Source organism: Micromesistius poutassou, assembly GCF_964030765.1.
Source record: "Micromesistius poutassou genome assembly, contig: SCAFFOLD_5723, whole genome shotgun sequence".
In the NCBI taxonomy this organism is placed as follows: Eukaryota; Metazoa; Chordata; class Actinopteri; order Gadiformes; family Gadidae; genus Micromesistius; species Micromesistius poutassou.
The window spans coordinates 1-12500 of record NW_028178674.1 but is presented as its reverse complement, the minus strand read 5'-3'; the positions used below and the strand labels follow the sequence as shown (position 1 = coordinate 12500).

The window sequence follows — 12500 nt, the reverse complement described above, 5'->3', positions numbered from 1 at the left end:
TTCTCCCTGAGAACCTTTAACATTTTTGGAATTTAGCAGACACTTTTACTCAAAGCGACTTGCTTCATACACACAGCGACGGCGGAGTCAACCATGCAAGACGACAGCCAGCTCGTCGGGAGCAGTTAGAGTTAGGTGTCTTGCTCAGGGACACGTCCATATCCACTTGGAGGAGCCAGGGATCAAACTAACAACCTTCCGGTTACAAGTTAACACCACTCTATATCCTGAGCTAAGCCAAACCTTCCATGCATGCGTCCGGACATCTGCTGGAGAGTCCTTTTTTTTCGTTGCGGGGGCTTGGCATTAAACGTTGAGTAATTGCGGCGGGAGCAAAGCCGTTTCCCGAAACCGCTGTAACCGCTCGGGCAATTTGTGTCTCCTTCGTCTGACGAACGTGTCCTGGCCGGATTAGCTGTACCCGTTTAGTTGAAGGGTCCCAATGCTAACAAAAGGATTTATGCCCTTTAAAGCACGGTCCGGACACGCAGCCGGTCCACGCTAAACGCCCAACGGGGCGTACTGACGTATGTACTCTCTGCGCTTTTCACTTTTCACAATCCCACCGTGTGTGTCTGTTTCTGATTGTGCGCTTATTTGGTTTTATCACTGTTGAGTATGTTGTCAACACTGTAAACACTTAAAATGTATTATAATAAAAATAATATAAATACAGTCGTTCTTGTTTAACCTTGCTCAATCCAGTCATGTATACATTTCTTTTTCGCGGGGGGGGGGATGACATGAATCTCAAGCAATGGGTTTGAATAAACATCAATGGATAGTGATACACAACAATAATGATAGCGACTCCCCGAATGAGACGTAAACACACCGGTTTCCTAAGACGGTGCTTTGGGAAATCGTCCAACAGGCAACAGTGTTTTTTGGCCAAAACGAGAGTGGAAAAAGTCGCGCGGTTTCTTTCGACGCGTGTCATAAAACTAAACCGTCTCTGAACGCCGGGGCCCATTGGACCCCACCCAGCCGTCGGCTGGCTCCTTTAGCGTACCCACCCCACCCCTGGAGGGCCCCCCCCCTGACCGCCGAGTCCGTCGTTATGGCGGTGCCAACCTCCCTGCAGCTTAAGTCCACTCATTTAAATCAGCTGTATGCAATAAAAAATAAACCCTGGCTTTAATTTTCAAACTTGTGCGAACGCACTCGTGTTTATCTACGTTTGTGTTTTTACTCGAACACGGCGCATTGCTGTACGTGTGTGTGTGTGCGTGTGCGTGTGTGTGCGCGCGTGCACGTGACGCTAAGCTGCTCCTAACTCGGGTGGCCTTGTGTTTGTTTTAGATGTTGCCTTGGCAACAGCTCTCACCACTAAACGGCCACTTTTGAACGTCTGCTGCGGCTGTAGTAAGTACGCTTTTATGACGTTAACTCCATTAGGAGGAGGCAGACCGGGGCCATGTGGATCTTCAGGGCCATTAATATCTTGCGTTTAAATGTCAAAGGCTGCGTTTTTTGTTTTTTTGCGGTTGGGTGTGTATTGTTAGGTTTGATGTTGGGTTTGTGTGTGCGTCAGGTTTGTGTGTGGTGCAGTTGTTATCGTCCTTCTCCCCGGTAGCTGGGCTTCATGTGAGGTGGACGGTGGACAACGCGGCAGAACACATCGCAGGACACGGAGACGCCGTCGTTCTGGGGTCCGTTAAACCGACTTAAAGTCCGAATCAAAAGGACGGAAAAAAACGAAATTTAGATTTTGCCCGATCGATTACGACGTGTTATTCATGTCTGACTGCTGGCTAAGTCCTCTGATTCTGTTGCACGTTAACTCCCGACAATTTTACGTCTCACGTTACCTCAGCCGACAGAAAGCTTCACTAGAGTAACCGACGATACAGGCAGAGAATATGTCGGAGTGAGGTTTGTCACCGTACCGTGACGGCAAACTTAATCTTCCTCGGTTTTACAAAGGCTCATCTTTCCAGGCAACGCCTGTTCCTTAGTCAACGAGGATAGGGGTAAAATATCCCGAATGAGATCCTAAACGTCGGAAAGCCGACAGCTTTACAGACAATCAAGGACAAGCACAGTTGTTTCCAGACTTTCCCGACGATGACATCACCAATGTTAATCGGCTCAGACAGCTCGATTGCCCCCCCCCCCCCGGCCCGGGGGAGGGGTATCAGGCAAAACACGGACCTAGGGATGATTCCCACTCGGGGGGGGGGAAATCACGAGTCGGAATGTGACACGAAGCAGGCATGGGATAAGTGTCCTTGTGTTACCAATCAGAACCATCCTTCGGCTCTCTGGTTACTTTTCCGACAGTTAATAGATTCTGAGGTACATGCGTGTATCCGGGGATAATCTAGACTCAAAAAGGGCAGTGTGACTTCCACATGTTCTGACAGTTCCCCCAAGTCCTCTCAGCCCGGCAAAAGAGACTCAATGGTGTGACTCACCTGGTTTATTGCAATCTTTCTTCGGGGTACCAGCTGCCGTCCTGGTTCCCTCTCTCTCCTGCCCCCTATTGTCCACACACCAGCAATGGCCGCTGGAGCCGTCACACTGTAAAAAGATACCATTTTGTTAAAGTGTTAACTTGACACCCTCTCCTTTTTAGATGGTTTAGCCAATGACATGAAGGGGAAAACCTACATGAAGCATATTGGCGTTTTCTGTTCTTGTATCTGTATAAATATAAGTATATCTGTATAATCTTGTTCAGAGGTGCTGATGGTCAACAACTGTCCTATGCTATTAAGTGTATTCCCAGAGTATTGCTCAATCAAGGTAGCTAGCTGTCTGTGGCATTAATGGCATTAGTCTAGTCTTAAGAACTTCACCATGCTGGGGATGTTCACCTGTTGGATTTTGTACTGTCCTTCTGCATCACACTCGGGAACAAAAGCACCCAGAAGAGGGTGTCCTTCTGGACTGGTGGTCTGGACCCCGTCTCTGTGGTGTTCACAGTGGGTCTTGGGACGCGCCGGCTCATCTTGGTCCAAGACAAAAAATGGGGGATGAATACACAAATATTCACATCCTGTAACCGGACCGTTCAACAAGCTATTGTCGATTCAGGTCAGCAGGATGGGCTTCTCCTGCTTCTGCCCGGTCTCACCTGGTTTGTAACAGTCTCTGGGGGGTGTACCAGACGCTGTCCTGGTACCGGCTCTCTCCTGCCCCCGCTGATCCACGCACCAGCAATGACCAGTGGAGCCGTGGCACTGTGACAAAAAACCAAGACGAGGTTGGTCAATCGCTTCGGAGCTTCACGGCAAAGTCGTCTCTCAGAAGATACTCAAGAGTCGACCGTGTGTAGCAGAGGTGTGTCCGGGCACCGCAACGTGGCCCCAACACTGACCTGTTGGAGTCGGTACTGTCCGTCTTCGTCGCAATCGGGAACGAACGCACCGGGGGCAAGAAGTCCCTCGTGACCGGTGCTGTGGACTCTGTCTCGATGTTGCTCACAGTGGGTCCTCGGACGCTCGGGTTCATCTGAGGGAGGGCCGGAGAGAGAGAGAGAGAGAGAGAGAGAGAGGGAGGGAGGGAGGGGGAGAGAGAGAGAGAGAGAGAGGGAGAGAGAAAGAGAGGGAGGGAAGGAGAGAGATGGACAGAGGGGGAGAGAGAGAGAGAGAGAGAGAGAGAGAGAGGGTCAGCAAATGCAAAAAGTTACCCAAAAGTAAAATTGCTTAAAGTAAATCTGAAAATGATTCTTCCATTCTTTCAAATCTATTGCACTCTCACGTCATTTCCGTCTATTGCTTTCCTTCTATTTCTTCAAGCCCATTTAATGGGTGGACTTCATTCCCCCCCTCTTAGCTACATAGTCAGGCGGGTGATGAATCACAGGAACACTGGATCAGTATCTCCATACCAGGTTTGTCGCAGTCTTTGGGCGGTGTACCAGGTGGAGTCCTGGACCTGGCTCTCTCCTGCCCAGCATTGTCCACACACCAGCAATGGCCGGTAGAACCCTGGCACTAAAATAAAAAACGACATGATACCACAATGATTAGTATGAATTACACGTGATGGTGTATGAGATTTCCATGGATATGAAGATGCTTGTGTTAGACTACAATTGCATGTAAAAGATTTGGATGTATGGCATAAGCTATCAGCACGCACAGTAACAGACTTCTTGAGTAAGGTTGAATTTGTTGTTATCAAACATTCAAATTTAGGTAAGCGGTGATAATGAAAACGTTGAATGCTAGTGAAAAAGTTGTCAATGAAATGTCAATGAATCCGGACCTGTAGTGGTACGTATTGTCCATTAGCATCACACTGGGGTACAAAAGCACCCAGGATGGGATATCCCTCGGGACTGGTGGTCTGCACGCTGTCTCTGTGGTGCTGGCAGTGGGTTTTAGGAGGCTCGGGTTCCACTGGTCACGAAAGAAAACATCAAACATGGGGGAAAAAATAACAGTTATGGCTGTGTTTCTTGTCCATCATTATTTGTCAAATATTGAGCATAAATTCTTAATATTAGCCATTCTTAACCTCGAGTCAGGCAAAGGTGATGTCTCAATGAATGATTAACGCTAGCTAACATTTTAAAATGATGTTTTCAATTTAGTCTCAAATGTTGTCAATATCTTTTTTTCTGAAATATATGTGAACCATCGATTTTAATTTACAATGTTCTGCAATTCCAGACTTATAGCAATGCAGTAATGTTGAACGCCCACACCAGGAGCGTGTCATCTGCATATATGAGCATCTCTAGTCGGGATGTTAAACACAATGTGCCCTACTGGGTTTACCCGTCTGACTTCTCACCTGGTTTGTCACAGTCGATGGTCTGTGTACCAGCTGGAGTCCTGGTTCCCACTCTCTCCTGCCCCCTATTGTCCACACACCAGCAATGACCAGTGGAGCCGTGGCACTGAGATAACGAGGATGATAACAAACAAACAATCATCTAAACAATACGGTCGACGACTAGTGAATAAATGAACAAAGAAAGTCGGAGGCAAAACGAAACATCCTTAAACACATTCACCAGTGAGTGGATGGTGGGTTACCTGGAGTGGTTTATATTGTCCGTATGCGTCACACTCTGGAACAAAAGCTCCAAGGATGGGATAGCCCTCTGGGCTGGTGGTCTGGACCCCGTCTCTGTGGTGTTCACAGTGGGTCTTGGGACGCTCCGGCTCATCTGGTAGATAAATACACAAACAATCAAACCGTTACAAATCAATTTTGAATATTAACTTCAACTCCTAAGTCAAGAAATGAGACAAGATCATGTTTTAGTGGGTTTTTTTCAAAAGTCACATAGCGGTTCTAGAAAAAAGGTATTTATGTTCAGTTTTTAAGCAGTGTGTTACTATTGCCACTGCCGCTGCCTAGCGAATGTACCAGCCTGCTTACCTGGTTTGTTGCAGTCCACAGCGGGTGTACCAGGTGGACTCCTGGTTCCCACTCTCTCCTGTCCATTGTTGTCCACACACCAGCAATATCCAGTTGAGCCATGACACTGGAAAACATACACATATGTTGAATGTTTCGGAAAAAACACTGAAATGGCACTTGAATTGTTCTTAGGATTGTGTAGCGTTTTATCCTAGCTATCTTTGTTGTATACAGGGAATGGGTTAACCTAGTCATTGTTAGTGCTTGGGCACTTTGTTCTATGAAAATCCTAACTGTACCGACAGCGATAAATTGTTTCTTCTTCTGTACTTATTGTAAGTTGCTTTGGATAAAAGCATCTGCTAGATGCCCTAAATGTAATGTCAAATGTAGATGCATAGAACTGAATGCATAGAACTGAACACCATCTCAACGTCACTCACATCAGATGAAGAATCAAGGGATTAGTTGAAACCAAAGTCTGACGGGGGTCAAACAACACATTCAAGGACCTGTCATCACCTGTAGTGGTCTGTACTGTCCGTGTTCGACACACTCTGGCACAAAAGCTCCGGCGATAGGATAGCCCTCTGGGCTTCTGGTCACAACGCTGTCTCTGTGGCGTTCACAGTGGGTCTTGGGTCGCTCCGGCTCATCTGGTTCAAAGAACAGAGCAGGAACGTTACCGAGCGGTTACAAGTTCACTATGAACGTACGGATGGCGCATTTGTTGCACATGTGCGGTGGAGCATTTGTAAGAACTCCCCATTTGCCCCCAAGAACCCTGGACCTCGAACCCATAATGTTCCTCATATTGCACATTTCAATCCACTTTTTTAACTTTATTTTATATACACAGTTTTGATTTGCCTCACCTTTCAGAATTTTTTTTGCACTACTTAGAATTTTTTTTATGTTACATGTCACATATTTTGGAATTGACAATAAAAAAGACAAAAAATTGACTTTGAACCCTGTGGCTGCATGGACAAAAAGACGATAACCGATATTAGGCGCGTGGGCCTGCGTTGTACCTGGTCTGCTGCAGTCTGTGCTGGGTGCATCGGCTGACGTCCGGGTTCCCGCCCGCTCCTGCCCGCTGTTGTCCACACACCAGCAATGGCCGGTGGAACCGTGGCACTGCGATGAATGACAACAAACGACAATCAACATGTGTGTTCCCGTTTAAAAAAAACAGAAGTCTAATTTCAACACACAACACCTGACCTGATGTCACGCTACTGTACCTGGAGTGGTTTGTACTGTCCATGTTCGTCACACTCTGGAACAAAAGCTCCGAGGATGGGATAGCCCTCTGGGCTGGTGGTCTGGACCCCGTCTCGGTGGTGTTCACAGTGGGTCTTGGGACGCTCAGGCTCATCTGGTGAGAGAGCAGCGTTAAGTTAAGATGTTGTATTTTTGAACATGTGTACTTTTGTGTCCCATTGATCAGGGAGTTGATGGAGGAAGGAGGGAATGATCAGGGGCGAATCCTGATCTAAAAGGCGTTGGTCGGTTATGTTGTTCCTCAGCCAGGAAGCCATCCGCCGTCGTCGAATCTCAAAGACGAGAGGGGTGGGACATTTACGAGAGTAACGAAGGATGTCCAAACTAATTGTGCACTGTGTCTATCGCCCTCCCGAAAGGAGAGGCCCATCCAAATCTTCAACGACCGCAGAGTTAGTGATATCACCATTCCAGATTCTCAAACAGCCTTCCAGCATGAACCACTAAGGTGGTGTGAAACAACCCTGTTTTCGACTCGGATGCACTCTCCCGGGTACTCTCCCTTACCTGGCTTATCGCAGTCTGTGGGCGGGGTACCGGGTAGGCTCCTGGTCCCCTCGCGCTCGTGTCCCCAGATGTCCACACACCAGCAGTGGCCCGTGGAGCCGTGACACTGCAGATGGACGCATTCAATTCAATTCAATTGTATTTGTGTAGCCCTCGATCACCATTACCGTCTCGAAGGGCTTAACAGGTCAAATACTAATGACACATCCATGGTTCTCATTTGAATCACAAGCTCTTAAACCAAACCTGCAGCACTTTTTAAACAATGAAACTCCACAAGGGAGAAGGTAGGCCTGGGCAATATGGCTGAACGACATATCACGATATAACTTGATCATATTGATCGATATCGATAACTATTGATCATTTTAATGACATAAAAAGACTAGGAATTACCATGCTGGATTTAACCACTTCTGTTTAACACTTAATATGACCTTCCACTGTTCTTCATTGATAAATACTCCAATGTCGATACGACAATGAAAAACACACACACAAAGATTGTAAATAAGTACGGAAGCGTGTTTGTGTAACAAACCCAGCTGCTAGATTCAGTGGTCCAGTCTCATATAGATATATATTGAACATGTTTTGTATTGATATTGATCAAAAGTCTATCGCAATACGATCATTTATTGTTTTATTGCCCAGGCCTAGGAGAAGGATAACAACACGGCTGCTTCCTGACCTGTAGTGGCGCGTACTCCCCGCGGGCGTCACACTGAGGGGCAGACGCCCCCGGGATGGGGCGTCCGTCCGGGCCGGTGGTCTGGATGCTCTCCCTGTGCTGCTCACAGCGGGTCTTGGGACGCTCCGGCTCGTCTAGGGTCGGAAAGAAGTTTCCGAGATATTCGGTCATAGAATACACACACACCCCCCCCCCCCCCGGGACACATTGTGGACGTGAGCTCGGATGGAGATTCCACAAGGAGGACGGTGTGAGGAAGTATCACGTTCAGGGCTGAACGATTTGAGGAAATAATAGAATTTGCGATTCTTTCCGATATTGCGATTGCGATTTGGTATGTGATTTTTCTTTTTAAAGTTTGTTATGTTCTGTATTATTCACTAAACACAAGCATTAAATCATTCTATGGTATGAACAACACAACATTGGAACCAGTCAACATATAAACTGCTCTTTCCTTAAGCCAGGCCTTTGTGTTGCGATGAATTGATGCATGAATTATTATTACAACTTATTTAACTATTGAATTGTAAAAGAAAAATAAATACAAATCTTACTGATCTCTAGTCAGTAACAGTAACAAATCCCCCCCCAAAAAAATGTAGTTTTTTATTTTTGTAATCGTAGCCATGGAGACTTGAAAATCGCGCTCTATTACATTGCGATGTCGGTTTGAATTTGATGAATCGTTCAGCCCTGATCATGTCGTGCGTTGCCCCTTACCGGGTTTGCTGCAGTCGACGGGAGACTCCTGAGGGGCCGTCCTTGTGTTGGCTCGTTCCTGTCCCTCACCGTCCACGCACCAGCAGTATCCGGTGGACCCGTGGCACTAGTGGTTGTAGGGAACAATCAGGACGTTGACGAAAAAAATCGGCATTTCGGTACATCCCTAGCGGTATTTTCCCATGGCGTGCCATCGTTTGGAACGACAAAAGAAGGAAGAAAATCATTTTTCACCTGTTGGGTTTTGTACTGTCCGACCTCGTCGCATTCCGGAACGTAAACCCCCAGGATGGGGTACCCCTCTGGGCTGGTGGTCTGGACTCCGTCTCTGTGGTGCTGGCAGCGGGTCTTTGGACGCTCGGGCTCTTCTGGAGGAGATAAACACGAGCGTGAATGTGTGAGTATAAAAGCGTTGACAGCCGGGGCCGCTGATTAACACAGAACGTTTACGATCTCGTGCGCTAGTTCATAACACATCCGTTTTTTACGATCGCACCCCGTGAAAGTTTACGATCGCGTATAACGTAGGGGGCCCCGTCGGTTGTAAAGATCACAAGGCGATGCTTTCTGGTGGGAACAACAAGGGACTTGGGGGCGGGGGGGGGGGGGGGGGGGGGGGGGGTGGATGGGGGGGGGGTTGGAGTCTGACCTGGTTTGTCGCAGTCTGTGGGAGGTGTGCCGGGTGGCGTTCTGGTGTCCGCTCTCTCCTGCCCCCTACTGTCCACGCACCAGCACTGACCGGTGGAGCCATGGCACTGCAACGAGTTAAGTACTTGATTCAATCAAACATGATAAAATGATTTTAAAAAAAGAAAAACAGTGGGCAAAGTGCATCAAATCGATTGTTTGAAGGGCCCCTGTGTTACCGCTGAGCGTGATGGGAATTGGGCAATGACGAGCCATTTCGAAATCGACCCTCTGGTGACATCACACCTGGGAGTGTCCACCCAGATGTATGACAGATGGATCGGCCCGGCCTCTTAGTACGTACACCACTGGGTCGGCCGCTAGGGTCTATCCACCCCTCACACATCTGGGTGGTCACACCCAGATGATGTTTGATAAAGAGTCGATAAGAGGCGATGGTAAATGGACTGCGTTTATATAGTGCAATATCGCCTGACATTCACCCGTCCATGCACACGTTCACACACCGACGGCGGCGTCAGCCACGCGAGGCGACAAAGCCCGGCTCGTCGGGAGCAGTCGCGGCTGAGGGCGCCGTGCTCAGGGTGACACCTCCACACCCAGCTAGGAGGAGGAGCCGGGGATCGAACTAGCAAACCTTGCGGCTACCAGCCAAGTGGCCCCTCGACGGAGCCTGGGTGTGTTTGAGTTCCAGGGCCTACCTGCAGGGGTCTGTACTGCCCGTCGGCGTCACACTGAGGGACATAGGCAGTCAGGACGGGCCGGGGCCCTCGGGGCTCCACCGCGCCCCGCACGCCGTCCCGGTGCTGCTCACAGCGGCTCTGGGCGCGGTCGGGACGTCCTGTGAAAGCGAGGGGGGGGGGGCGAAGACACACACACACACACACACACAGAGTGGTTATGCAAGGCAAGGCAACTTTAGTTATACAGCTCTTTTCATACACGAGGCAGACTCAAAGGTGCTTCACGTTGAAACATGAGTCATCGAATAAAAATTAAATAATAAGAAAATAGAGAAGTGAAAGAAAACAAAGAAAGTGCAATGTGTTTATTTAGCAGAGAGCTAAAGCAAACATACAATAAAATCAAGTAATAAAATGAAATAGTTACGTCGTGAATGAATCGCTTTACTCGCATTACTGACTTTGACCAAAGGGGGCGCTGACACTACGATTGAGAACCACTGATTCCAAAGAAAAACACAACCGCAACAACATGACCGCTGTGCGTCCGCAGCGCACACTGGACATCCCCGTACCGTGTGGGGAACACTGGAAGCCGTCGCCACGGAAACCGGGATGGCACTGACAGCGGAAAGAGCCGGGCCCGTTGGAGCAGCCGGCGTCGGCGTGACAGGGCGACGACTGGCACTCGTCCACGTCTAAGAACAACACACCACACGGACAGACAAAAGACATCTTTACATGTTTCACCTTGGGCTTACTATGAGGACGATGACACAGTGGAATGCTGCGTTCACTGGCGACCCGGACTACAGAGAAGGGTCTTTTTTCCATGAGATTTCCATGAGAAATGTGGCGTTCAAATGCCGTCCGGCAATTCAAGATTCAAGATTCGAGATGTTTTATTTGTCACGTGCGCCACAATTACAGACGTGAGTCGCTCGCAATGACATCCTTAAGTCTCAGTTCTCCTTCAACAGTGCAAAAATAGAAAAGTAAGTATGAAAGACACACAAGTAAGAGAGCTAAGCCTAAATAAATAAATAAATAAACTACAGTACTGGACATGAGTAGTTAGAATAAAATAAAAATATAATAATAACTGTGATATATAATAATAACTAAGGTATAAGTATATGCAGCATAGAGTGAAATGTAAACAGATATTTTTATCCAGGTGTCGACTGTTATAAAGTGGCACAACGGTGAGCTAGGTAGCTCAGGAGTGCAGCAGTCTCAACAAACTACTTTGTTGATCCAGTCATCGCTTTGGCTAAACTGACTCACTCCTGACTGCAAGAAGTGGTCGCGAGATGTTTGTCGCTTTTTTCACAGCTCACACATCACACACGCACATCAACACACACACACACACACACACACAAACACACTCACACACACACACACACGCACACACACACACGCACACACACACACAGACAAACAAACGGTTATATCACATCTTGGGTATGATGTACCTTTTCCTCTTGTCTGAAGGAGTGGCAGAAGACAAGGTGAACAGAATTGGAATGGCTGGAAGGCATTTGAATGCCGTGTTTGTCATGGAAATCCGGTGGGGAAAATATATGTTGCAATACACCTTGCCTTCTGCGACGTCTTCAAACAAGCGGAAAAAGGTAGGACATACCAAAGTCATGACATAACCGGATAGGAACAATGAATGGGATCCGCCCAGTAAATGCCCAGTATAAACTACGGTGTCTTAATAATGTAATAACTAATAAACCATGTCATATAAACATCTATCACCGAATGAGCTACACCCAGCATATGTCTTATCCGTCTCCTTCTCTCTTCCTCCCTCTCTCTCTCTCTTTCTCTATCTCTCTCGCTCTCTATCACTTCCTCTGAGTCTCCCTCTCTCCCCCCCCCTCTCTCTCTCTGTCTCTCTCTCTCTCTCTCTCTCTCTCTCTCTCTCTCTCTCTCTCTCTCTCTCTCTCTCTGTATTTCTCCATCTCCTCACACATCTGTCATCATGGCCTCATCCTCCTACTTTATCTTCCTCTTTCCCTTGGCTCCTGTCCTCCCCCTCTCGTCTCCCTCCCCCTCCCCCACGGCACACAGCTGTGCAGCACCAGTGTTGTGGGAGAAATGATCTGTTGGTGTTCTAGGGCAAAGGGTGAGGGCACACAGGAAAGTGTAGTTCTGCTTCCAAGATGAAACTAACAACCACAACTCTGGAAGAAGCACATGGAAGGAATATTTGAAGGGTTTGTTATTTAAAGAGAACCCCACTCACTTAAACATCACCGCCAAACCTTCTCATGGAACACAACACAAACACAAACACGCCTCAACACGAATGGCCGCCGCACTTGTCCACCACGTACCGACGCAGGAGCGGCCGTCGTAGCTGAACTCGTAGCCGAAGTGACACTGGCACCGATGGGACCCTGGCAGGTTTACGCAGTCAGCGCCGGAGCCGCACGGGGCCTGGCCCTCTGCACACTCGTCTACATCTGGAGGGAGGGAGAGAGAGAGGGAGGGAGAGAGAGAGAGAGAGAGAGAAAGAGAGAGAGAGAGAGAGAGAGAGAATGAACAGCTAGGTGGTGAGAGATGTCATTACTTTCTAGGAAGAGAAAAGCCCTTTGAAGCTGAGATTCCTGTGTAAACAGCAT

General features: G+C 48.1%; 1 protein-coding gene across 1 annotated transcript in view; it reads right to left on the bottom strand.

Annotated features, from left to right (window-relative positions):
* LOC311373493 (thyroglobulin-like) overlaps window positions 1-12341 on the bottom strand; it is a gene marked incomplete at both ends in the record, with an annotated part of 14380 nt that extends 2039 nt beyond the window's left edge. Inside the window, 20 exons of the mRNA XM_084490252.1 lie at window positions 2418-2523; window positions 2820-2953; window positions 3080-3185; window positions 3323-3456; window positions 3836-3941; window positions 4216-4349; window positions 4747-4852; window positions 4992-5125; window positions 5341-5446; window positions 5845-5978; window positions 6357-6462; window positions 6570-6703; window positions 7117-7222; window positions 7808-7941; window positions 8531-8636; window positions 8765-8898; window positions 9180-9285; window positions 9880-10019; window positions 10437-10559; window positions 12213-12341. Of these exons, the coding sequence (XP_084346378.1) occupies window positions 2418-2523; window positions 2820-2953; window positions 3080-3185; window positions 3323-3456; window positions 3836-3941; window positions 4216-4349; window positions 4747-4852; window positions 4992-5125; window positions 5341-5446; window positions 5845-5978; window positions 6357-6462; window positions 6570-6703; window positions 7117-7222; window positions 7808-7941; window positions 8531-8636; window positions 8765-8898; window positions 9180-9285; window positions 9880-10019; window positions 10437-10559; window positions 12213-12341 (2418 nt within the window). The remainder of the gene's footprint in view (window positions 1-2417; window positions 2524-2819; window positions 2954-3079; window positions 3186-3322; window positions 3457-3835; window positions 3942-4215; window positions 4350-4746; window positions 4853-4991; window positions 5126-5340; window positions 5447-5844; window positions 5979-6356; window positions 6463-6569; window positions 6704-7116; window positions 7223-7807; window positions 7942-8530; window positions 8637-8764; window positions 8899-9179; window positions 9286-9879; window positions 10020-10436; window positions 10560-12212) is intronic.
* Between the last annotated feature and the right edge of the window lie 159 nt (window positions 12342-12500).